The sequence below is a fragment of the Aythya fuligula genome, chromosome 2 (genome assembly GCF_009819795.1).
Source record: "Aythya fuligula isolate bAytFul2 chromosome 2, bAytFul2.pri, whole genome shotgun sequence".
NCBI lineage: Eukaryota > Metazoa > Chordata > Aves > Anseriformes > Anatidae > Aythya > Aythya fuligula.
The window spans coordinates 50,773,017-50,800,095 of record NC_045560.1 but is presented as its reverse complement, the minus strand read 5'-3'; the positions used below and the strand labels follow the sequence as shown (position 1 = coordinate 50,800,095).

Sequence of the window (27,079 nt, the reverse complement as noted above, 5' to 3'; positions counted from 1 at the left end):
AATTACATTGCTGAGTTGTATTTTACAGAGCTAAATACAGCATGTAAAGGTATTGGCATGAGTATAAGGAACACATTACAGGTTTATTTTTTTTGTATATGGAGGCAGGCAAGCTTGTGTAATGCTTGCAGACTTTTGCTGAGTGTTTAAAAAAAAACAGGGATATAATTAGACTACTTTAACAAATGTTTAAAAATGTTTTTTATTATTATTTTCCATGTGTCATCTTCTGCATGATTCTTTATAGATGACCCTTTTTCTGAACAACTGGACTGTTATTTGGCTTCTAGTCTTGAAAGAATCAAGTAATTGCTCTTTGGATATATTTTTTTTCATAAAGAATCCTGAACAGAAGCTCCTCTCTCTTAGTGTTGATTTAATTCATGGTCCTGTATTGACATATAATCAGTTCATCAAAAGGTAAATTACTATTTAGAATGAGACCCTAATGGGCATTAATCTGTATGAGAAAAAAAGAAACATTAATACCCTTCAAAACCCTTAAATGATTTCACTTTGACCTCCCTGTGGATATCTCCAACAGATTTTAATTGTCTTTTGATTATGATGTATTTTGGTGGTGTATCACAGGATACTATATAAATTTAGCTTAAGCTGGATGGTGGATACACAGCAAAGACCCACTGTGTACTCAGTGAGAAATCAGTAGATATACTTAAACAATTTCATCATTTAGAATTAGGGAAACTCCATTACTGATGCTATGCAGCTGTTTTCCTTTTTCATCAAGCTGGCCCACTTACAGTTTCCAAGGTTCTATCAGCCATTTTAGAAAATATTTTAAGTAATACTAAATTTTAGAGGAGACTTCTGACAGAAATCAAGGTAATTATTATGGTGTGATTTCTGTCTGTAGACTGTCTAATGAATATTTTCCTTACTGTCTTGCTACTAAGCCATTTCAGCTTATCATCAAATGCAGCATCAAGTTGGCATACTTGCAGATACAAGCCAGGTTATTCTTAATGAGTTAATGGTGTTATCTACTGTACTGTGAGGAGGTAAATTTAGATAAGGATTATCATCATCAGAAACTACTTACACGTTGCCCCTCTGTATTGTTGGCTCATGGAATTGTCGTCCTCTAAGTGCATTCTGTGTCTAGCCAACTGCCTTGCACATGCTGACTGTTTTCTTGCTTTTATTCTATTATATAGCAGTTTGCCATATTTTTGAACTCTTCGCTCACTTGATACAAAAATAATCCAAATTAAAAATTACACTGTGTTGTCCATGGAATTCAGTACTTTAAGGTAAAATAAGAAGACTGATATATAGAAGGATTGCTTAAAACATACAACTCCCTCTTTACCAAAGTATTTCTCTATTCTGTATTATTCCGTGAGGTTTACATTATTATATCTTTTATCATAATTCAGTGTGATAACCAGCATTTGGCACTTATATTAGTTGCTTATGATAGTACTTTCTTCTTAATTACGTTTTTGTGTGATTAAAATGCATAAGAGATTTTCTGCCCTAATCCTGGGATATGTAATGGGTCCGAGATTACTCATTCTTGTTATCTTTTCAGTCAAAGTTAGACGTAAGCTATCTTCTTTCTTTGATCATATTTTCAAATTTCAGCATTTTATGTTAATGCAGATTATTTCAAACTTATTTTCAGGTGATTTTAAATATGTCATATGTAAATGTCCAAAGTGCAGTTTTTATTTACTGTTGCTATTCATCTATTTAAAGAAAAACATCAGAAACTTTGAATGAAATAGTAGTATAGGCTCCAGCTCTCAAAAATACAAAGAATTTGAGCTGGAGAATGCTTTCTGGAGTATGAGTTTCCATGTCTGATATCTCTACCACGCCCTGGTAGCTTGTTTGCAAGCCACTATTTTAGATTATGTAAGCTATTTTCTTTCTAAACTCATTCCAGTTGTTATTTAGCTTGGCTAAAAATGCTTTAAATGATTTAAACTGTGCGATGTTACTTCCAAAGAATTAATCAGTTTCCATAAAAACATTGTTTAAATTAATCCAGACTCATTAGCAGTACAGCAATGGATATTCAGTAAAAGCCTCCATTAATTAGCACTGCATCCTGTAATATCACAGAATATGCCTACAGCTCATGACCATTTCCTTGAATTTGTGCAGCGTGTGACCCTTTGCATCTAATTCTTCATCTACAACAGACCGATAGCCCATGTTTTGGTTTTAAAACGGAGAGCGTATGTTATAATGAGTGACACCTTACCCTTTTTTTCCCAGTGAATTTCTAAGTCATAAACAAGATTTCTCATATCTGTCATTTTCAATACAGACTTTGAAGCAGATTTCTCATCTGAGTTTTGAAACTAGGCATAGAAATTATACCTTTTAGTTCTTTAGTTTTTAGGTTTGAAGAAATATTGATTTTTCTCTTTTCAAGAGCTGGGGAGTATTTCTGCAGGGTGCAAGACTGGCCCTTCTCTCTCTGCTTATAGTACAAGACCAACATGAGCATATCAATAGTTTACAAAGTGTTTATGTGAAGCATAGAGCTGAGAACAGTAATTTCATGCTTCAAGGACCTGTATATCTGTATGCTATATACAAAACTACAGAACAACAGCTCTAAACTGGTGTCTGTCTGTGTTTTCTGAAATAGCTTTCTGTTGTGTTGAAGTCCCTTTTTGCAAAATTCATTATCTGTGGTCACCCAGTCAAAAGCATAGAACAGTTTTGTTGGAAGGGACCTTCAAAGATCGCCTATGCCAACTGCCTGACCACTTACTTCAGGGCTAACCAAAACTTAAAATATATTCACAAGGGCATTGTCAAAATGTCTCATGAACACTGACTGGCATGGGACACCAACCACCTCTCTTGGAAGCCTGTTCCAATGTTTGACTCCCCTGTGGTTTTCCCAATGTCCAGTCTGAACCTCCCCTGGTGCAGCTTTCTGCTGCTCCCATATGTCCTGTCATCAGTTACTACTGAGAAGAGTCCAGCACCTCCCTCTCTACTTCTCCTCCTCAGGAAGGAGTAGAGAGCAATGAGGTCACCTCTCAGCCTCCATTTCTCCGGACCAGACAACCCAAGTGTCCTCAGCCTCTCCTCATAGGACGTGCCTTCCAGCCATTTTACCAGCTTTGTTGCCTTCTTCTGAATGGTTTTCAAGGACTTCAACACCCTTTTTATATTGTGGAGCCCATAACTGCACACAATATTCAGGGTGAGGTCTCACCAATGCTAAATACAGAGGGAGAATCACCTCTTTTGGCTGGCTGGCTGTGCTGTTTAATGCACCCCAAAATGTAGTTTGCTGTCTCAGCTGCCAGGGCACACTGCTGGCTCGTGTTGAGCTTGATCAGCCAGCATCCCCAGATCCCTTTATGCTTTTATTTTCTTAATGTGTGTACCATTGTGTATCATTGAATTTACTTCTTGTATAATGTTCTTGATTCAGTGAAGAACTAATTACTGTCAGATAATTCTCTCTCTCGTCATTAATACACACAAGACTTTCATTCTGTTAACTTAGACAGTAGATGTCTTCTGCCTCCAAAAACCAAGTTGTTGTAGGATGTCTATATATGAATTTGCAAGTTTGAGCTTTTTTTTAACTGGCAAATTTAAAGATAGAATGGATTTTTATTTTTTTTTCACATGTGCAAGAGTTAACTTACAAAAGCCACTGTGTGTGTAACCAACATGCCTGGAATTTGGAAGATCATAAGCAGGTGTCCCACAGAAGCAGTGCACACTTCTCTTAAAGAATAGCTTCCTCTTCCCTCAGCCTGAGAACTAGGAGCAACTCATGAAATTCAACTTCATTTTTTTCCCTCCAATTTTCTTGAAATGCTTTCTTCCCTTTTCTCTTCAAATTGACTACAAAACCCAATTTATCATCATGATGTATGGTATCATTAATCCTCCTTGAAAGCAAGATGCATAATGCTGCAGTGCTGGCGCTGAGCTAACTTCTGCGGACTGTCTGTCTTGATGCCCTTTGGAGTCTCTCTTGTTCTAGCAGAATGAAACTGGACTCATAATTTAGCTATCATGCTGTTTGCAGCAGCAAGCGACCTATTATACTGTTTCCTTTCCTCCCCGCCTTCCTCTCCCTTTTGCTAAAAGCATTATAGTTCCAAACCAGGCAAGACAGGGCTGCTGGTTTATGCTCAAGCATTAGGCTATTAGGAACAGAGGGCCCTATAGGGGTTGAATGACCTCTTTTATAAGCAAGGACAAGGGTTTGCTTTGTGGAACAGAGAAACCTATTATGCTTTCTTTGGTATTTAATGATCAGTTGGCCCTATCTGCTGCATGCTTTTGATTGGGAACACTCTTTTACTAAATATTTTTTTGCTATTAATAGCGTAAGAAGAAGAAATAATTTTAACTGTGCTTTGTTACTTTCAGAGGCATTCTTATTTCTTGTTCAGTTGAACTTGAATTATCGTTTTATTAAAGGGTAACAATTTCAGATACTAGGCTTGTTTTATCAAAATACTTTATGCTCATTACTAAAGAGATGAGCAAAACAAACAGTATTTGATATAAATTGTCAAACTGCTAAACCCTACAACAATCACAGGTAGTAAACTTCTATTGTAAATGCCTTGATGGCGAAACGTTAGCAAAAGGAATGGTTGTGGTTTTGATATTAGTCCTCAAATTCTTGCTACCCTCTCCCAGCTCTAACACTTGTTTGAAAAGAAAATTGTAGCTGTTGCAAATGAAACTTTCATTTAATGATTTTAGATAAATAGGCAAATTCAGTGAATTAATGTTCTAAACAGTTTCATCTTTCAGATGCATGGCTTTTGAAAAGGAAATCTTTAAATAGATCTCTGTAGCTTCCACTTCCGTAATCACACAAGATAAAATAGAAAGCCGTCATTAAGCAAATGGTCATTAGATTCTTCTACTACGTTTCACATCTATTTAAATATAAAGTGGATGGCAGAGTGTCCTTACTTTAAAGTTAGACTGCTGAATGTTAAATCATCCCTGGAAGTCTTCAAAAGACATTTAGATGTAGAGCTTAGGGAAATGGTTTAGTGGGGACTGTTAGCGTTAGGTCAGAGGTTGGACTCAATGATCGTGAGGTCTCTTCCAACCTAGAAAATTCTGTGATTCTGTGATTCTGTAAAGAATAAATAGGTAGCTGGGCCAGAACTCTTCCGTTCAGTGTGTGGTTGTTTCACTAAAATCCCCAAAGTAATCCTAAAAATTAATGCAAAAGGTGGTATTAAACAAACATATGCTTATGCATATGTTTGTTTTGGGTGAGGTCAGGGGGGTAGTTGTTTTTGTTTGTTTGTTTGTTTGTTTTTAATTGTGTACAAAGCTAAAATGTTTTGCAGTCCTAATTCTTGGTGGTGTTTTTTGTTGTTGTTGTTGTTTTGTTTTGTTTGTTTGTTTTTGTCATTTGTTTGCTTTTTTTGTTTGGTTGTGGTTTTTTTTTTGTTTTTTTTTTTTACTTTGGTCTAGCCCTGACTAGACTTCATATGTTGCATAAAATCACGCAACAAATCTAAGTGCACTTCGAGGCAGAAAAATATATGAGTTGTAGTTTTTAAAAAAGATTAACACATTTTCATTGAAATAGCTTTGTGTTGTATCTTGAACTGCTTTGCACTGAACTGCATTTAAGCTCCAATTTCAATTTACTACATAAGTAAACGAGATAGTGCATTTTACTTTTTGTAAAAATAAAATGTAACTGAAAGTCAAGACACATTTCATACTTTTGAAAAAACAGTTGCCAGAAGAGTTAAGTAGGTCCAAGGTGTGACTAATTCATATGCTTTGGAATTTGCAAATGTAGCCCGATCTTCATTGCAAAAATTTGTAGCATCAGGAATTTGTTCTAATTACTGAAGTCAAGTCTATGGTAGACAAACTTTAGAATCAAGTTCATGTTTATATAGTTCAACAATTTCATGCCATGTATATATACTAATGTATAGCCATAAATTCATAACATCCTAAATCGTATGTGTGTCCAAACTGTTACTTAAAGTAAGCATTGTGAAAAGGAGGAAAAAAAACAAATCATCTTGAATTTTGTACTAAATGTAGTAGACCGCATTCTTCCAGGATACAACACTGCCAAACAGAATCTTCTCAAGTGATGTTGGTGAATGTTGTACTTTTAAAATAATGTGTTATCCTGCATAGGTGGAATAATCTCTGTCAGTGTCATTTAGTCTAGATGTAGTAGAATGAATGATATCCTTCCTTCTGTATTTCCTTTTGTAGTATTTTAGCGAGTTTCACTTCATCTTAGTTCTCCAACACATTTGTTCTCAAAAATATGTAGGCTGTACAAGTTAGTGTTTTCATTTCTAATATATATATCATCCTGTGGGCAGCAGAAACCGCAACCGCTTTAAGGCTCGTACTGAACTAAGCACTTGTGAAACATAGCTGCAGTTTCTGCAAGTGCAGGCTGACATCCAGAAGTAATAGAAATAACCCTGCAATGAGAGGCCTCCGAGTGTGCTGAGAGTGCTGGTTGGTGTCATTACGAGGCTGTTCTCCCTCATCATCCAAAGGTCACGACAATCAGGGGAGATTCCTGATGACTGGAAAAAAGGAAATGTCACGCTGCCCTTCAAGAAGGGCAGGAAGGAGAACATAGAGAACTACGGGGCAGCTGAACCTCGGTCTCTGGGAAGCACATAGGGCAAACCCTTCTGGAAGCCACCTCTAGGCACGTGAAGGACAAGGAGGTGACTGGGATCACCTCACATAGATTTACCAGATGATTTAACGATGCATGACTGCCTTCTCTGATAAGATGTCTGGCTGTGCGGAGGAGGGGAAAGCTGTGGAGGTCTTTGTTTTGTTTTGTTGTTTTACTGTAAATTTAGCGAAGACTTTGGCATAGTTTCCTGTACTATATTCTTACCTATGGCTGATATATGGCCTGGATAAGGCGATGATAAGGTGGCTGAAAGAATTGGCTGGACTGCCAGGCTCACAGGGTGGTGAGCCATGGTACAAGGTGTAGCTGGCAGTCAGTAATGGTGTTCCCCAGTGAACATGGCCAGCATTAAGAAAACAAGAGTGGACAATCATCTTTCACTCCTTTAGTACTGTCCAGAAGGGTGTAAAGAACAGATCTTTGAAAAGAGGAAATATGCTTGGGCCTCATAAAGGTCCCTTAGAAAGCTAGGCTGCATTACACCTATCTAGAGCTTTGTCCCTCCAGGTGAAAGTGAGACTGTGATGGGACGTGTGTGTGTGTCGGGAGCAGAGCTGCAATGCTGGACTACATTTTCCAAAGGATAGAAAAAAATATCACTCCTTTATGTCGTAGCCTGACATCTTGCTTCTTTCACCAGCTCTGTACCTACACCTGTATTTTTTTTATCAGTCTACTTTTTTCATCATCTGATGGCAGATATCCTGCAATTTCTAATTGCAGCAATTAGCTACAAAGAGCTTTTTGGGTCTGGGATAAGGTATGTTTGTACAGGATTTTTGTGTGGAACTGCATTCTCTCTGCTATAGGATTTCTTCATATACAGGTCAAATATCACTTTCTTGGGGAAATGTAAGTTAGTAGCCCTTCCAAATGCCTGTTAGTACCAGTGAATTACTCTGAGATTGACCTAATCTTCCCGGAGCTCTCTGCTGTGGGATCTTTCAGGGGTGTGATCCATGAGGTTGGGCTGGCTGGCTAAGAGGACTTGAACTCTTGAAGCTGCATCAATGCTTGCAGAGTACTTCAGAAGTATAGAAGGAATTTGATTCCTACAGAGCTCAGTTTCTGTTTAAACTTGCATTATATTCAGGCTGATACAGTTATATGTAATGTACAGAAATGTCTTCATAGTTGTTCAGTTAGGGCACTGATGCAGCATAGTTGGACACGTGCCCTGGTGTCAAGTATGTAAACAGCCCTTGTAAAACCCATGCTGAAGAAAAGGTAAATTAAAAAATAATAAAATATGGAGAGAAGTAACCGAGGGGAAATTCAAATAACGGAAGAGAAAATGAATTTATGTAGGGTAAGCTCATTCTGAAAAACAAGCACATGTAAAATGAATTTGATTTTTCCAAGCCTTTCTTTCTTTGGCTGTGTTTTTTTTTTTTTTTTTTTTTTTTTTAATTCTAAGGGTGTGATCAGGAATGGCAGCTTTAGATGGATTGTCCTCAAGTCTGCAGGCAGTTTCTGACAAACATTTAAGTCAGACCTCCCCTTGGCAGATGGTCTTACAGATTTCTGTGGTACAGTGGGAGAGGTATTTCTGTGGTCTGTACAGCACTGCAGGCTGCCATAAGAATTCACTGTTGGAGAAGGAATAGCAAGGAGGTCAGGCAGTTATTGATAAACATATGTGGGATAGCGAGGAGGTCAGAGCTGGGGGTCTCCCGCCGTGGCAGCCTGCAGAGAATTGTGCTGCTGGAGAAGGCACTCCTTTTCACATTACAAAATCTGTCAGAGAAGAATGAGAAGAAGGGAAGGAGAAGAAAAAATAATTTTTTTTTGCAATTTTCATTTGTACATAAGTACAGCAGGCTAACAAATAGAATTTCAGCAGGATTAGTATCTGATATTTTAACAACTTCAGATGGTTTTGTAGATTGCAGTAAATTTATTTTTCAGATGGAGTAGATTTTGCTTCAATTTGAAAGCTATGTGCTACTGCTGAAAAGTGTTTACTACAGTGGCATGAAAATAAAACTCTAGATTTTTTTCATTATTACTAAAGAAATGAATCATATCAAGTGGCCTTTAAAACAGAAATGTACATATCTTGTAAAAGTGACAATTTCAGGATTTCTCCTTCTCTTTCTGACAATAATTGTTTAGACTACCCCCAGGAGGGGGGGAAAAAAAAGTTAGAATGTATTTTGGATAATCAGGAATGAGTATTCTTTATGAGATGTTGGAGAAGGAATAGTCTCGGAATCTCCTTCATTTACTTGGAAACTTTTTGTTTTCCAACATTTTTCATTCTCAGTCATCTCCAATTACAAGAGAGCACAGATTGGAATCCAGCTGTTGAAGCTACTCTTGTGCTGGGTGGTGATGGCAGAGTGAGGAATAAGCAATGCTCTGCAACCAAAGACAGACTTGTAACTACTTGAATATAATGATAATTGACCTTAATGCTGTCGCAAATGCTCCAAATTTGCACATCTCAACTCTGTAGTTTGCATCAATTTTCTTGTTTACAAAATCAGCTTGCTTTTATTAGCACCAAAATTATCAAATAACAGAATAGTGAATGAGCTCATGAGGTTCAATGCAAAAGAAAGGAAAAAACAGCAACAACAACAAAAAACACATGGTTAGACAGTGAATTTGTAATAGCTTCCTACATAGGTCTGGAGTGCAGAGGGGCAAAGGTTGAGTGAAAAAAATAAGCGTTGGTTCACTAAGAAGAGTGTTTGGGAGATCTGCTGTTTTCTTTTCTTGCTCAGTTTAAGTAGAGTCTCCTAAAACTCAGGATGCAAAGGGCTTGAATAACCAGCCTACCAACAGCTGACGTGGAGCCTGTATCACCACAGTTATGCACTAAGTTCATTTCCCGTTTGTGAATACTTAGCACCAATAGCAGCTTTCAGGATGTGAAGGTCCATTTTGTCAGCCTGAAATTGGGAAGCAAATGTTCTTCTAAAATACAGGTTTTCTCCCCCCTTCTCCACATAGTAAGACTGCATCCTTGGCTCTCTCAGCATGAATTATTCCCATTGCTTGTTGTTCAACACCCTGATCGGAGAGCAGATGAGACAGTTATTCCTGTTGTTGCTGATTTACTCTTACAGCTGCTTCCTCTTCATGTGATTTAATTTGAAGTTTCAGCCCACCGGGGGGCTAATGGTCCCCACCTATGCAGCTTTAAAAGCTTGCTGTTGTTTTCCCTGTGAATGTTATTTCCATTCCTAGCCAGTGATTTATTCTTTTTCCTCAACGTTCAGCTGGTGACCGAGAGGCAGTATTCCATCAGCCATGCTCGTGCAAAAAATGCCCCATGCAACCATTTAGATTGAAAGTTTAAAAATGAGAATTACTCTGTTACAGTAGAAAAACAGCAACTGAATTATTGTTTTTCAGTGTTATGATGGCTGTTGGAAACTGATATAAAAAGCACAGCAGGACATTAGCCATCATTTATATCATTTACGTTTCTCTTGTTCTTAAAATGTAGTTGATGCATAATTCATTGGCTTTTTCCGTAACTCGGGAAAACGTAGACCAGGTGGCAAACCTCAGAACACATTTCATAGCGTAGCACTGGCTGTTGTGAAAGGCAGTTCTGAAAACATCAGCAACAGCGGTGGAATCCAAGGTGTGATTGCATATGCTGGCAAGTTCTGCTTAGCTGATGGGGCACCGGGGAGCTCTGCCTGAATGTGACTGCAAGGTTGCGATGGGAAGTTGGATAACCAAGAGCACTGCTTCAAGAGTACGTTCCTCTAGGCATCTTAAAACAACAGAGCTGCACATCTGTCTCACTAAATTATTGTTAAAGCAAATCTTAAGTGATGAGTTTCTTGGTTTACCTTTATTTTTTATTTTTTGTTGTTCTAAATAAATGACCTTGAAAACCTTTTGAAACAGACAGAATTGTCTTTGCTCAACATAGCCTTCTGTCCACCTTCATTGTTGTAGGGTGAGTTTGAATGGCAGTCTTGAGTTTACATTTTTGTAAAATTTGTTTTTTTGGTTTTATCACTTAAATAATTTAATTCCACATAGTTGTTCGCATAGTTGTTTTCCTCACCTGAAATATATATTTTATAATATAAACATTCATATTTAGTGATATGTTCTCTACTAGTCCAGAGAGTGCTCATCTGTATTAGAAATCTAGCTCTTCATCGAGTTAATGGTATCTTATCTGACTGGGGATCACAGGAGTCTTCCTCTCAGCCACCCTATTTTAATTTGCTTATTTTTTGCTTTGGGGTAGCAAGGGGGTGGAGATGGATTGCGTTACAAAAAGGATGAAAGCTGGGCAGACTGATAGAAGTGGCTGCATGAAACCTTGTTGCTTTCAGCTGTTATTAAAGGGTGGTGTAATCTTTCCCCTCTTTGAGCAAGAGGATATTACCAAATTTCAATGTTCAAGGTCAATACTCTTTACAATACAAATCAAATATACTGCTTCCTAAGGCCCTGACTGATGGAAAATAAACCTATTTCCTGTCTGTTAACACTTTTCCAACACGATCACTTAGTCATGTAGTGGTGACTAGCCTTTTTTAATACAACCTTAATATTATATTGGTAATTGTATTATTTAAAGAATGCAAGGTTTTAGTAGTTATGCCGGGAGTGTACTGTTAGTTACTGTGCTTTAGAGCTATTTTTGCTTATTGGAAGTTTACTAGTTAATCAGTTGACTGCTAGTAACAACCATTAATGCAGACTCTTTGCCTGGGTAAAGTCGCTTGCGGTGTTGAATGAATTAGGCTCAAAAAATAGAGGAGAGTACTAGACTTGACTGACTTGCTGTAGAAGCAGCACAGAATTAGTCATTGGCTGTGAATGTTAATCACTCTACAGCAATGATAATTTACAGCATTGTTGTAGCACTCTTGTGCTCATAAAATGAACTTAATAACCCACTGCTACCCATGGGATAAGCCTTCCTCCTCCTTCCCTCCCCCTCACAATTGAATACCCAGTCTGGCTGCATAATAGCCTTGTGAAATACTGCATTAAACAGAGTGAGCAGCTGTATGATAAAATAAACAGCTCTAAAACAGATTTGTTAATTATCTCTTTCTTTTATTCACAGAGGGTGTTTGCGAGATATGGCTGACCAGTGAAGACACAGGGGCTTATGGCAGAGACATTGGCACAGACCTCCCTACGCTTCTGTGGAAGCTGGTTGAAGCTATTCCTGAGGGAGCTATGCTGAGGCTTGGCATGACAAATCCTCCCTATATTTTAGAGCATCTGGAGGTAAGAAAGAACAGAGAATTATTTATACATTAGACATTCATTGATCAAGTCAGTGTGGAACCCTACACATAGTACATTTTCATTTTAAGTGGTAGCTTAAAAAATTACTGCAGGTAAATTTATAGAATTACACTAATAGTATTAAGCCATTTGCCTGACGCAGCAAGTTATCCAGATAATAAGATATTCAAATCTTTTTGGAATGATACTATTACTGAGGCCTCTGACCTGTGGACCTTCATTATAGTGATGTTGGGCTTATGTACATGTTTAGTGTTTTCAAGAACTAAAAGAAATGTCATTAGGAGGCAATGGAATATGGGACTAAAGTTGTTTTCCTGCTAGTTCTCAAATGAACACTTCCAGAAACACCATATGTTGGCCTTGCTCAACAACATACTTGTAAACCTATTTCAAATGCTGTTCTGTGTGTGCAGTGTCCATAAAAGACATGGAAAACTTAAATGTATACCTGCATAAGAAAAATTTGTAATGAAGTAGTTCAGTGAGATTATAAACAACATGCACGACAATGTGACTTTGAAAGAATATTGTATAAATGTGAAACATGAAACAAAAGCTTTGTCCCAAACATGGGTTGGCCTTGTTGGATTCTGTCACCAAATAAATTTATTGAAATTCATAAGAAATATTCATAGATAGAATTTAATTTTGAAGACAGGGAGAAATCAGGGAAGCTTATAGAACAAGGTAAGTTTTGTAGCCATGTTTTTCAGCAATATCCCAATAAATAGTTGGTTCCATGATGCTTTCCCTAAGGTATTATAGAATTAAAAGTTGCACTTAGATTTTCTTAAGATGCAAAGGACAGTATTTTTTTCACCAGAACACCACCACTACTTCCTCCTCCACAGTGATAATGATGCTGCACCTTTCCCTGTTGAAACAAGGAATTTTATCTTGATAGGAATAAGCAGTTTTTCACTTCACCAGCTAAACAATGCAAGCTGGAGAAAAGTCCCAAGAAACTTCCCACACTCTTCTTTTATTCTTTGCTTTGTCATACACTTCACTAAGACAGAACCTTAAAAACACACTGAATGGAAGTTGTTAGGAAGTGGATTGGTTGCATTTCTTAGATGGTTGCGTTCTGTCTTGTGCACTCATATCCATTATAAGTTTTTCCTCTTCTTTTTTTTAGTTTTAACATTTTCAGCATCTTATGCAAATGCAAGTAAGGCATCTAGCAGTTTTCACTGTCATTGTCTTTGCTTTCATTTTAACACCTAGTATAAAAACTGTTTTGGTATAGACAGCATCTTTTGTCACTGCTGCTCACCTTGTGAGTAGTCTCAGAGTGATTTTCTTATTTCCAGCAGCTGCTTAAAAAAAAAATGCCCTGCCCAGCTAAGGAGTACTGTAGTTGTTTTAATTTGATATAATTTGAGCAAGACAAAAGGTACTTTGTATTCTTTCAATCAGTTGTAATCTTAGACTGAGGATGTCACATACTGTGGACTATTTGGTTTGTGATCTCTAATCTTCCTCTTTCTCACTTTTCTAAAAAGTGCTGTAGGTAGGACTCTCCCTGACCTGACTCATGTTATGAAAAGGACTCTAATTTCTTTAAAAATGAATCTTCAAGTGTGATGGCAGAGCATAAGGAATTCATGAAGGCCTATTGAAAATGTACATCTTGAATATTGCCATGCAAAACATGCATTATGTGTGCACCACCTTTTTTTGTACAATAGCAACATCTGCTGTTGCTTGTCCTTTTTGGTTTCATACAGTTTGAAGGATGATTTAATCACATTTATATATCTCATGTATGTCCGAGAATTCTTGAGCCTTGTAATTTGGTGAAATAATTCTGATCATCTGTCAAACTAAACTTGTAAAGCTTTTTTTACCTTCTGCTTTTCTGTCTACACCCCTCTTCCAAGTTTGTATCTATGAAAGATCACTAGGGAACATTGGCAATCTCCTGTATTCATTTTTACCAGACAAAATAAACTTTTTTTTTATGGGGAATGTGCTTTTAACTTTTCAGTTGAAGAAAAGGTAAAACTGCAATTTGTTTAAAAAAATAAAAATTAAATGAGAAGTTGATTAACCTTCATGTCAGTTGATTAGGATAAAATCCAGACGTAGTTCTGTTATCTCCTAAGAAAGCTATGAAACTATTTTATGGGTTGTAAACATCTTTCAATAATGGATATAAAAGTGAGCTGCATTTGATTAATTTATTTTGTTAGATGGCATGTTGCTAACTGGAACAATGTTTTTGGCTTTATGAGAAAGAAAAAAAAAAAAAAGTGGGAAAAATGTACGCGCTCTGTGTCATTTTTTTGGTATCCAGTGAGGAGGAAAAAGTTGTTCCAGTCTTATGTATCTTCTTGAGAAATCAGAACTTTGTAGCAATTACACGCAACTGTATGTATGCAACTGCTGGTCAAGGGTTTAAATCCTTTTACTGGCATAAATGGCATAAAGCAGCAGCAGTCATTAAAAGCATAAATTGATTTTAGGAGCTGGACTTTCTTCCCTAGTGACATATCCTAACAGCAACAATTTTGCTTTGTTTGCAGTTTTTGCCAAATTTATTTGAGTTTACCTGCAGATAAAATGTTTTGCTAGCTTTATGACTGTATTACCCTTATAACTCCAAAACTAATAACAAGGTTTGTATGAATACATTTGTTTTGTCCAATAACGCACTGAGTTTTAAGCATTCTAAAACTACCAGTTTCCAAAGACTTTATGTACGTTTTTTAAATAATGATTTGTAGTATTGCTTGAAATCCATTAGTATCAAAAAAACATTTCACAAATATCTATTTTCCTTCAAAAAACTATGGATTTCAATCTCCGTTTCACTGGCTTAATTGTATGCTTGGACTTTATGTTTCTTCTCCTTTTTACTGGAGTTTCTATGCCTGTCACTTGTCTGGATGGGAGGAGATGGGAAATAAAAAGAACAGGGAGGTATAGATTAATACCATGAGTTGTAGATGGTGCAGCTGCATTAGAAGCAAAGAGTTCCTTAGGCCACAATGACAATGGTAATCTCTTCAGTGAATGAGCATGAAGTTGTGCCTGTGAAGAAAAAGACTAATGACTGAGTAAAAAACTAAAAATTAAAGATGCATCACATCATACACAATTGAAGTGTAAGTTGCTCATACTGTTCTAGCACCTTAAAAATAGAGGGGTGGGGAGATATGAGGAGTTTTTTTGCTGCCCTTGCCACATACTTTGTTCCTTTGAAAAATGCCTAGCTTACATTCTTTGTGTTGTGAAGTGAGGCATGGGGGACTTCAGCTACACACTAAGGAACGTCTTGATGGTTATCAGGAAAATAGATTATATACTCTGTCTAAAATAATATAACTTTTATAATATAACTTTTTCATTCCATTAATATGGATCGTTGGAATAGCAAATTCCTTCACTGAAAGATATTTAGCCCACTTTTTGATAAGCTGGTTATTAAGCTCCTTATAGATAGATATTTTTTTTTTTGTAGGTTCCAAAAAGTGCGTACAGGTTCTTCATTTCCCACTACTGCATTAAAAGAAAAGAAAGTTATTTCATAAATATGCTCTGAGATCCTGTCTGCTTTGAAACTGTATGGTTGATGGGGCTGTGTTCAGGGATCTTTGTAAGCTGAGCAATGTTTCTGCTCTACTGTAAGCCCAGGTTTGCAGCTAGACTTTGGCCCTGTGAGTCTTTTGACTTGTTAGCGTATTGCCCACGCTCACCCAAGGGTTTCCTGGAAATAAAACCAGAGGAGCAGCAATGCCACTCATCCTGGGAGTGTTTCATCTGCCTCTGAATCTGGGGGACAGTCTCTTAGTATCTGCCAAGAACTGCCAGCCAACAGCTCTGCTGATGCTGGAGGCCAGTGTGAGAGGCTGAGGAGGAGGAAAAAAAGGAAGACAGCTTCTCCTGGGCCACGAGTGGAGGGACTGGAGCAGAGGAGGGACAAAGGAAATCGGTGTGTATTTGTAACTGGCCTTCAGGCTTTTATGCTGCAAGGCTTGGTAGCTCTGGGGGCCTGAGCCTGTGTTCATTCAAACTCAGGTTTGTTAAAGATAGGGAGTCAGTTTCAGTTTATACGTGACCTAAAATACTGAGTATACCCAGTGGCTTCAGATACTGCTGTCAAGTAAATACACATCTGTCTTTAAAGAGGTTAGTTGTTTCAAGAGATGCTGTTATCCCATGAAGATCATTAATATACTTGTATGGTATGTTCTGATGTAACTTAGCACTTTGAGATTTTGATTCAGTAAGTATGGTTGTAACAGTGCCATGTGTATTTAGGCATGTATGTAGCATGAACTGTTTGGGGATGAGAAGTAACCATGTGTTTCCAAATGATAAATTCTGCATTCACTTGGAATTTGTTTGTAAAGAAATGATTATTGAGAACCTTGCAATGTTTTAAAATGTTCCAAACTATTTGACAGACTGCATCCTGCACTAAGTCATTAGGAGAAGAGCCTTTAAATTACACTAACTTTTTTCTCTGCTGTTTTGTTCAGCTGCAGGTGATGTATGGGTTTACATAAAGAATTCATATGGGGCAATAGGAACAACACAGGAAATTGAAGAATTTGGTAGAGAATCTGTTATATCTACATTATATGCATTTTGAAATTTGTACTTCAAAATCTAATCCCCTCAACTAAACTTTCCCACTACACATGGGACAGATATCCTTAAAGGAAGTGTCATTTGTCTGAATCCCTCTGCTCCTAATAAGGGTGTGGGACACGTTCATTGCACTTCTCTGATTTCCTCCAAAGTGATTTTAGTTACCCATCCTCAAGTCTCCCACAGGTGCACACCACCCGCAGCCACTTCCCATCCATCCGTCCTCCCCCAGCTGCAGCCAGTATACACCTTGTATGCTGTTAACCACACATATTTGCACGGAGCTACTGTTAAAAGTACACACACTGCTAGATAGAATAATGTCATCGTCCTCTACTGCCATCAATGTGTACAACAAAACTGTGGATAAGTTGTACATCCTGCTTTAAAAGTAACCTCCAGGCCCTTATTCCGCAATTGTATTATGGGGTTACTGGCTAATGCTCTAGCGACAGTTTTATGCCCACTTAAAGTGACCGATGGGCAAGGAAGATTGGAAAAAAATCCATGGAAGCAGTAGTAGTAAATGGGAATTAGTCCAAAAAGTCAAAAATGGGTCCATCTATGTAGCTGGCTGAAATGAATTAATGTTAGTGGAGCAGTGTTAGGGACTGATTTTTGTCTTGAATATACTTCCATTTTTCTTTATTTTTTAACTCCATTTTCTGATTCAGTGTCTGGCGTTCTGGCCAAATCAGGAGGGAATGTGGATCATCCAGACTGTGAGAGGACTGTGCTTGCATCTCAGCCTTCGCTTACTTCCCTTCCAGATTTAACACTAGCTCTGCTTCCAGATTTGTCTAGGATTTTAGTACAGCACTTTCTGTGAGTGATGGGATGCTTCCAAATCTGTATAAAGGAGGCAGTTCGCACCTGCCATTCCCGTAAGTGCTTAATTTCACATAACGAGATGAGTAGTTGTCTTTGTCACCTGTCAAAATGAGTCTATCTCAAACCATATCATATGCCATCTGTAGGCTATATCTCGGTTATTAATTCACGACATTTTAGTGATACACCAACCATTGAGATGGAATCTGTATGGTGGCAGTGTCTTCAAACGTGTAAGGAATGCCAAGTGTGCCATGAGTTGCAACAGTATTACTTTGCTCTTTTGCTTTGATTTTTCATGTCAGCTCAGTGTTTATGTTCCTTAACCTCATTGAAGCTAATGCCATACAGATGGCTTCCTCAAATATGCCCTGACACAGCACATAGATATGTATTACACTAAAATTACTATTCCCTTTTCTTTTTCCTGTATTGTGCTTTTTTCCTCCAAGAATGCACTAAACACTTCTGAGTTTTGTGCGTAAACTGAAGTTTTCAATAAGCTGGAGTGTAAGTTGATTTGAAATGCATTTTGAAAGGAAACAATATACAAACATTCTTCAACAGCAAGTAAAAGGGCAGCATGATTTCAGGAATTAAAAGGCCTCTAGGGCATGTATTTGCTTCGTTTCTAGTATTATTTTTGTCATTTTCATAGACCACTGCATTTGAAAGCAGCAATTAAAATATATTGATTTGACCAGAAGAAATGAAAACTGTGGTATATATTTAAATAAATGAATAGTTAAGTCTATGACCTCTTACTGCCATGAGTTTTGTAGTGATTTATAGTTTGCGAACCATGCAACTGTCCCTTGCTGCAATTACATAGTTGTCTATATGCAAACTGTGTTTGTCTTGCTCTCAGTAAAATTGAAAGAAATGTCAGCTATTGAGGGGGAGCTGAGTGGTTGCATCTGGGCTTGTAGAAAAGGAGATGGAAAAAAGCTTGATCACAGTTTCCTTTGCTATGTTGTTAAATGCTCGTTTGTCCTATGGAGGCCATGCGTACATCTTTGTTTAGTTGGTGTATTCCATCTTTTTTTGTTCATTTTGTCTTTGATACCAAAATACTTCGTTTCTCATGCCCTTCATCTTAAAGCATTCTTTATCTGTGGGGTTTCCAAGTATAATGTCCTTGAAATTACTTCTTAAAACACAGTGTAGCAGAACTTTTTCAGTGGTGAATTCACACTGAATAAATGTATATTTCAATGTTATGTGATTAGAAAAGGGATGAATAAATCTCTGCTGTACTTAGAGAGAGGTCACACTGTTTTGTCTAATTAAAGTTTTAAGATCTCAGACTCACAGGTCTTAATGTCCATAAATGACTGGTGACATGTTTTCTGTAATCTGGTGGAATGATTTGACTTATTAAATGTAAAATAAGAACCCATTTTAGTCTTAATGAAGTTTTAATGTTGTATTTGTAAATCTTGAATATTCTTAAAAAAAAAAAAAAAAAAAAAAAAACCCTCATGAAATGTTGTATTGGGAACTTCGATAAACAGTAACGGTTTGCTTCCAGATAATGGAAAAAGGAGTATTTGTGGTGGTGGGAAGGAGGCTCTTGTTCTTCTTCACAACTCTACTAGAAAAAATGCTTAAACAGAGAAAGAACTGCTTTATTTATGCAAGATTGATTTCTCCATCAGAACAGGATATTTTATGCATGCTCCTAGTGCTCTGCTGGATTTAATAATCTGTGCATAAAAATTCATGTGGGAGAAAGGGGTTAACATTAAGTAGCACTTTGCTTGACCGGTTAAAGCTGTTGATGTTACCCGTACCTTAATTGTGATTTGCTCATATGAATGTTTCTCTTGCTTGATAGATATCATAAGGACGAAGAGTGTTGAAATGCAGATAAATCCACTAGGTTTTATTTTGAGTGTCAGGTTGTCTGTCAGTTACATGTAATGTCACTTCACAGCAGACCTGTGGAGCTGAATTTTATTTCAGATGGATTGCTAGCAGAAAATAAAAATCACCATTAATGGAGCTGTTTATTCAAAGACCAGGTATTACCTGTATGGAAAATTGCATTTTTGCTGGGTAAAATGAGAATCTTAGCTGTTACCATGGACTTCAGGGCATTGGGCTGGAAGTTAATGTCAAAAATACAGCCTTAGGAGCAAATTTTACCATCTTCTTTTAATGTTTTTGCTTACATTGAAAACCAAATAAGATCTCTCTTTCCTTGTTATATATAACTAGGTTATAGCCAGGTTCTACCAGCTACTTTCTATGCTGTTCCAAATTTTCTGTTTAGTTTAGATGCATAAAACCCTTTGTTTTCTTTGAGAGATGAACTGTCACATTCACTGTGCTTTGCAGCATCATCTGCATAATCTTCAGTAAAACTGCTTGCTTCATTAGGCTTTGGCATAAGTTTATGCATGATGTGGATAAAACTAGTGCTCCAGGTCACCAATCCAGGTTTCTGAAGACAAAAAATTAGTGCAACAGTTGTATTTGCCTATTGTAAATGTGTGCCTCGCTTACATTTTACCTGTTTTTCGGGTTTATTGGATAGCATAACATATAATTGAGACAGCAAGTTATTTAAAGCAGCTCTGTGCTGTTGAAATAAATCACTTTTTTTTTTAGTGGACTTCTCTGTGTGTTTCTAATGCGTATTGCAAAGAGGAGTATCAATTTACTTCTGGAAGAAAATATTTCATTAGACTAGTGCTTAATGATGAAAAATTAGAGAGCACCTTGGAGAAAATGAAAAAGGTGTGTGTTTTCTTGCTGATCAGAATTAATCATTTCACAAGGAATTAACATTAACTGTTTGGTTGGCTGGCTATAAGTCATTAAGCCATCGCTCCAGCAGTTAATTAAATGTACATTTCCTCTTAAAGTGAATCCATTTATTGAAACTGGACAAGTCAACTCTGCAGAGTCTCTTTATGATTGCAGTGATGGCTGCAATAGCAACGTTAACAGCTGTCATTTTTTGAAGGACTGAGCCATTTATTTACTGCATGTTTCCAATGATACAACCTGCATAGGTTCACATGGGAACTGAAGGTCCTCAATGCCTTCTGGAAATCAATGTTATACTATTAATGCCAAATGTCTCAATGAATTGGCTAAATTTTGGTAACACACTTGTGGAGACTCCACTGTCTTACTTGCGTTCACAGTTCCAAACAAGGTGAGTAATAAGTAGCCTTGTGGAAAGCAAAAAAATGCTTCACATTTTATGCAATGTAAAGTCAGGCCTGCTGGTAGGCATGGTGGTATAGGTATTCCAATTTTCTTATCATGAAGTATTTCAGGAACCCAGGTTCAGATAGCTGTACTAAGAATTACCGTTTTCATCAGATAAATGCAAAAATGGTACTCTGCGAAGAGGTTCTTTCTCTTTTTAGGTGTACCAGTTATATCCAGCTTAAGAGTAATGTCTTGGAGAGAAGCATACTTTTAATTTAGTCGGAAAGTTCTTGATAATTCTGTGTTTAAAAGTTTCTTTAAAAAAATTAGATGGCTAGTATTTGGTGCTCTGTGTTTCTTTGTATACTGATTCATGGTAAGAGATGGAACAAACCCCAGTTGGGCTATGAAAGTGTTGTATTGCAGTATTATCTGGAATATTATGAATATTATCTGTCACTTTTTTTTTTTTTTTTTTAACAAGAACTCCTCTTAGCCTGTCCTCATTTTTAATAAAAGAAGTTATGACAAATTTTTGAAGGCATATAGCTGTTTCTGGTTTGGCTTGGTTTGTGTTTGCTTTTTTTTTTTCAGAGATTCAGCTTAATCCGTAATCATGGGGGGAAAAAGAATTGCCTGGGCTAATACCAGTTCTTTGTTTGATAATGTAGGAGGCATTTTTCCTATGTGGCAAAACAAACTTTTGCTTTCCATCTGGCAACCCAAAGATCTGATCTTAAGGTTCAAGTTACATTGATCGGAGTTGCGTGTGCATCTAGCTGCTCCCAAGTGAATTCTCTGTCCTAATGAGCTGCTTAGGCCTGTGTGTGCGTGTTGTATCATTACCTGGGACAGGGGTTGCCACTCACCTTGTCCAACGTGTGGCTTTATTACAGCTCCCCTAATTCTTGTCCAGATGAGGGAGAGGCATTGCCTTCCAAGCAGTATGCTTAGGGAGCTTTGTGATTATGTATCCTACGCGTTCTTGGGTTTTACAACCCTATTACTCAGGGGAGGCATGAGGGGTTCCCTGTTCAAATTTTAACAAAACTGTTACGGGCTTTCCAGCCACAGTCACGCTGTCATCATTGCCATGCATCCATCACTAGACCTCATCTGTTTTTGAATTTCACTGTAGCAGAGGAATTTAAAAATGGACCATAGCCACTTGATTTTTATCCAGGCTGCGCTGGTGGTGGCACCACTGGGCTTCTAGATGGCAACTATCAGCGGAGACTCCTCGTTACGTATCTCAAACTAACATCTGCCACAAGGGAAAAAAGTTTTGAGGGAGTGCCATTTTGTCATGTTTCCATATGGATGAGCATGTATTTGGGCTTCGCTTTTGGCAGAGGACAAAATTCTTTCGCTAGGAAACAAGTTATTCAGATCACTGTGACTCAAACATGAGGGAGAATTCAAATACTGGACCTCTGCCTACTTTAGGAGAAAGAATCACTGTCTGAAAAGCTTGCTGATACTGACAGAGAGATGTGTGGATATTGAGGTTTATTGTCTTTGTGATTCTCCATGGTTGTGCATCGTGTCATGACAAACAGAAGGATTGATTTTCTGGTTAGGTGGTTAAATTTGTATATTGTAATTGTTGGGATAAAATATACTGACTAGGCAATGTGCCTCGTGTTCTGATGTACTCCAGCTGCTAAGAACTGGAAAAAAATAGTTCCTATGCGATCATTTTCCTAAAGGGTCTCTCACATGCATTGTTAGATTCTGACACTACATGACTTTTGCTTTTTGTGAAGTCAGCTTGAAACAAATTGTGCTACTCTTCGACTTTTTGTTCCTACATAAAATGTCCTTTTCATGTAGTGCTTCTCCTGATTCGTGTAGGTATTAGTAGATTCCACAGGACAGGGGGAAAAGGCAATCAGCTGTTTCAGTCATGATTAAAGACAGAAGTTTTCTTTCGCCATCTTAAGATTTCAAAAAGTTGTTCCTTTATTATTTCCAGATGGAAAAAAAAATACATAAAATGTATATTGCATTTTTTCCCACTAGCTGAAATATGCAATTATATCTACTAATGCAAAACACTTTGTTGGAAAGATACATATATATAACAACAGGAAACAGATGTTAACCTTAGAATGTTGAGATGCTTTAAAATACAATTATACATGAGCCTCTGATGTCCTTCAAGCTCTCTCTGGGATATTAACTAATAGTTTTATTAAGTGATAAAAACTGGTATTCTGTGTGCAGTCTGTGGTGTGGGAAAATCTGTCAGGATTAACTAAGTATGACAATCCAGCACATGACTGTATTTAATCACACCTATATGGTGAAGTAGTTGAGTGTAGCATTAGGTGTAGGGAGGATAAACAGTAAGACTGGAACGATCTTACATTATGGTTTGGGGGTAGAATATTGTATTTATAATTGAGCACTTAGAAAGTTTGAAAGATTGGTTTATGCAGATATCTGAAAATTTTCTTTTAATTCATTATTCTGCCTCCTTTTGAGCTGTTCATTCTGAGTTTCTCATTGTGACAAGTAAGTTAAAAAAAAAAAAAAAAAGCACTAGTGGTACTTAGAGAACAAATGACAAGGACACAGTGCTTTCTCATTTCTGTCTTGTGTCTGATTAGTTGGTGTTAATAATCTCTGTTCTGTTAATAGTTATGGTCCTGAAATACTTGGTGGAAAAAAAAAAATTATCCATGCTGCATTTGATTCAGATTTATGCCTGAAAACATGGGAATATACTCAATAGAAATTCAGTGCTTGAAGTACTTATACCATCTTTTGTGTAGCTTTAGATATAGAAAGTACATGAAGAAAGAACTTCACAGTAGAAATTCATTTGCAATATTCTATTCTGTAGGAGCTTTGAGGGTCTAGAGCATGCTTGAAGCCTGTGACCTCAATAACTAGACTGTATGAGGGTCCCTGGATATGTAATGTGTATTGTGCATGCATTTCTGATACATAAGACAAACAATTCACTTTTTGAAGAATTCACTTTCTTTGATTCTGAGAGACTGATGTGCATCTTTCTAAAACAAAGCAATGCAGTGGAATTGTCAGTAATAGTACTTAGTGCATAACTGAACATTCTGGATTTATTCCATTTAGGATTTTTACGTTTTTGATCCATACAGAGACTTGTAGTGACAGTTGAAAAATTCAATTAGTTAATGGGCATTTTGTGCTCATTTAGTACAGGACCAAGTGAAATGACTTTAAATGAAAACAGTTGTATTCTTAATCCTGCAAGATATCCACACTTGCAGAAGTCATGATTATTTTTTAGTGGGAGATACCTGGAAGAAGCAGTTTTGACTAGAGTCTTATTTAAGTATGACCACTGAATACGTATCAGTTTAGTTCTTACAGGAAGTGTTGTTGAAAGTTCCCTTTTGGCACATGCCCCTGAAGCAGATCAAATGTGAGACCATCAGGTTTGTGCAAGTTATTGTAAGATTAAAAAAACTACTAGGTCTGGGAGGTATGTTTTTTTAACCCAGGTATTCTCTGGATAGGAGAGCACATTTTAGTTTTTAGCATTTGTTTTCTACGTTTAATATTCTGCAGCACCGTGTTAATTTTCTTACAGAAAAGAGGAAGAAAAATGAAAATAAATTTTTAAAAAATGCTTAGAGATGTTCCTCAGTTGTGACTTTAAAAAACAATATGAAACTGTGGTAAGACAAAGTAGTTTCTCATTCTTTACTATATATGGTGTCTTTAGCACAGGTAAATACAAGTTATTTATGCTTTTATTTCCTGCTGTCCAGCAATATGTGGCTAGTTTTGTACAAAATTCAAAAGCCACTACTATAATGGAAAGAATCAATTTGTGTTTTAAGGTTAAAAAAGAAAAAACTTAAAAATATAAGTGTTGTTTAGTATGAATGCAGAGGGAAAGGAACAAAATCATAATTTTTAAAACATAATATTTCAAGATCTTGCTTGCGATAGAAATCTATGGATTTCTATCAAATGGTCATTAGCCTTGCAAAAGCTGGGCTAAAAATATGCTTTTATAGCTAGAAATTCTAAGTAGTAGTTGATTACCTTCAAAAAGAATTCACAAAGTGATCACTTAGTGAAGAGTCTGTTTTTCAGAAGTTGCCAACTTTGAGAGGAGTGAGAGAGAATTAATTCTTTCTATGTTGTAGAGTTATTTTTATGAACTTGGCAGATTCAGAAGCATATTATGAAACTTGGCTTTCATTGGTTTCTTGTATCATAAGTCTGTTTTTGAAGGTTGAGTGAAGTATTTTGAACTAAGAGTTAAGCGGTAGGGTTATATAGGGTTGTATACAGCTTGGTTCCAGCCCTTCTGCCATTTGTGATATTTTAGACATGCTACTGATGCAGAAAAAAGTAAAAATAAAAATTGCATGACTACCAGAATGCTTTCTATAAACTTAATTTATAGTATTTTCTAAAGCTTAAATGAGGAAAAAATAAAGTTTTCCCCATTTTGTGACATTATTTTACAGAACTTGTTATGTTCTGTTTCGTTTGAACAATGTATTCTAGCTGAATGTCTAAAATTAAGGACATAGGCAAGTAGTTCCATTTAAAAGGGCTTTTTATGGATGTTTGGTGGCATGTTCTTTACTCTTTCAGTCTCAAAGCTAATTACCCCTGGCTTCCACTGAGAGCTGCACACACCTTTGCTGTGCATCAAATTCTACACCCTCCATTATCAATATAATTATTACTGTATTATTTAGTTTACATATCTGGGATAGGGTAGGTATTCCACTGAGTAATGTAATTGCTTATCATAAACACATAATAGAAGTTTAGACAGAAACCTTCAAAGCTGCTTTCTAAAGTGATTTGAGAGTTTTCAGGTTTTGTATATACATACTTGTTGGATGAAAGGTATGCACAAGAGTATACACGAGTAGTTGTTCTAAAATCACACAGTCACAGAACGGTTGGGGTTAGAAGGGACCTCTGCAGATCAAATCTTGTCCAAACCCCCTGCCAAGCAGGATCACCTAGATCATTGCACAGGATCACATCCAGGCAGAATTTGAATATCTCCAGAGAAGGAGACTCCACAGCCTCTCTGGGCAACCTGTTCCAGTGCTCTGTCACCCTCACAGTAAAGAAGTGTTTTCTAATATTCAGCTGGAACTTTCTGCATTTCAGTTTGTGCCCATGGCCCCGTGTGCTGGGCACAACTGAAAAGAGTCTGGCTCCATCCTCTTTACACCCTCCTTCCACGTATTTACATACATTTGTAAGATCCCCTCCTCTCAGTCTTCTCTTCTCCAAGCTAAACAGGCCTCACCTTCTCCTCATAAGAGAGACGCTTCAGTGCCCTAATCATCTTCGTAGCCCTTCTCTGGACTTGCTCCAGTAGCTCTATGTCTGGGGATGGAGGGTGAGGCTGACTGGCATGCAGTTTCCTTTTCTTCCAGTCCTCAGGCACCTCCCTTGTTCTCCATGACCTTTCAAAGATGATGGAGAGTGGCCTAGCAATAACATTGACCAACTCCTTCAGCACCTGTGGGTGCATTCCACTGGGGGCCAGGGACTTGTGGGTGTGAAGTTTGCCTAAATGATCTCTAACTTGATACTCCTTTACCAAGGGAAAGTCATCTTTTCTCCAGACTTCCTCTCTTGTCTCTAGGGTTCAAGATTTCTGACATCTTGTCTTAGCAGTGAAGACTGAGGCAAAGAAGGCATTCAGAATCACTGCCTTCTCCATATCCTTTGTTTTGAAGACATCTACCACATTCAGCAGCGGGCTCCTGTTTTCCCTAGTCATCTTTTTAGCTATTGATAAACTTGAAGAAGCCCTTCTTGTTGTCCTTGTGTGGTGTTTTTACCCTGCTGGGCAACTGAACACCAGCAAAACTGCTCTCTCACTTCCCCTACCCAGAAGAACAGAGGGAGAAGAAAATAAGATGGAAAGAAAAAAAAAAAAAAGTTTCATGGGTCGAGATAAGGATAATTTAACCAAAGGGAAAAGGCAGTCTGGGGTTTGGTCTGGCTTTGATTTTGATTTTTTTTTTTTTTTTGGCACTCTCTGTTACCTATACCTTGTTTTCTTACTGTCCTTTTGTACCTGTACATAATGCATAACATCCCCTGCCTCTTTTCAAGCCATTACTGTGCTTTTAGCAGTCCACTGCTTAGTTCTATCCATTTTATAACCAAACGCGTTTAATCCCTGGAGTCTGTAATAACACAGTTAAGAGATTTCAGACTAGTATTGGAGCAGTCTTGCAAATGATCAGATATACTTTAATTAGCAAATTGCCGACTCTAAGGATATTCCAATTAGAGACATTCATATATTGGCATCTGAGAACTCTTTTGACTCTGACAGGAAAGCAGCTAACCCTTGCCATCTAATGAAATTGAAAACAGCCACCATCTTCTTCAGAAGAAAATTATTGTGAAAATCAGTGCTTTCTGAAGTTTTCTTCTAAATGGATAACTAGTACTACTTAGGGAATGTCAGGCCTATCTCAAAGGAAATGAAATCCCATAGCTTTCTTCTTTCTTTAAAAACAAAATTGTTTCCATATATTTTCATATGTCACTACTCTCTCAACTGGGCTACTGTAA

At 37.2% G+C, this 27,079-nt stretch overlaps 1 protein-coding gene across 2 annotated transcripts in view; it reads left to right on the top strand.

Annotated features, from left to right (window-relative positions):
* Positions 1-27,079, top strand: part of CDKAL1 (CDK5 regulatory subunit associated protein 1 like 1) — a 428,476-nt gene that overhangs the window by 253,223 nt on the left and 148,174 nt on the right. For both annotated transcript variants that reach the window (XM_032181446.1, XM_032181447.1), the window contains one exon: positions 11,730-11,896. In XM_032181446.1, the coding sequence (XP_032037337.1) occupies positions 11,730-11,896 (167 nt within the window). The remainder of the gene's footprint in view (positions 1-11,729; positions 11,897-27,079) is intronic.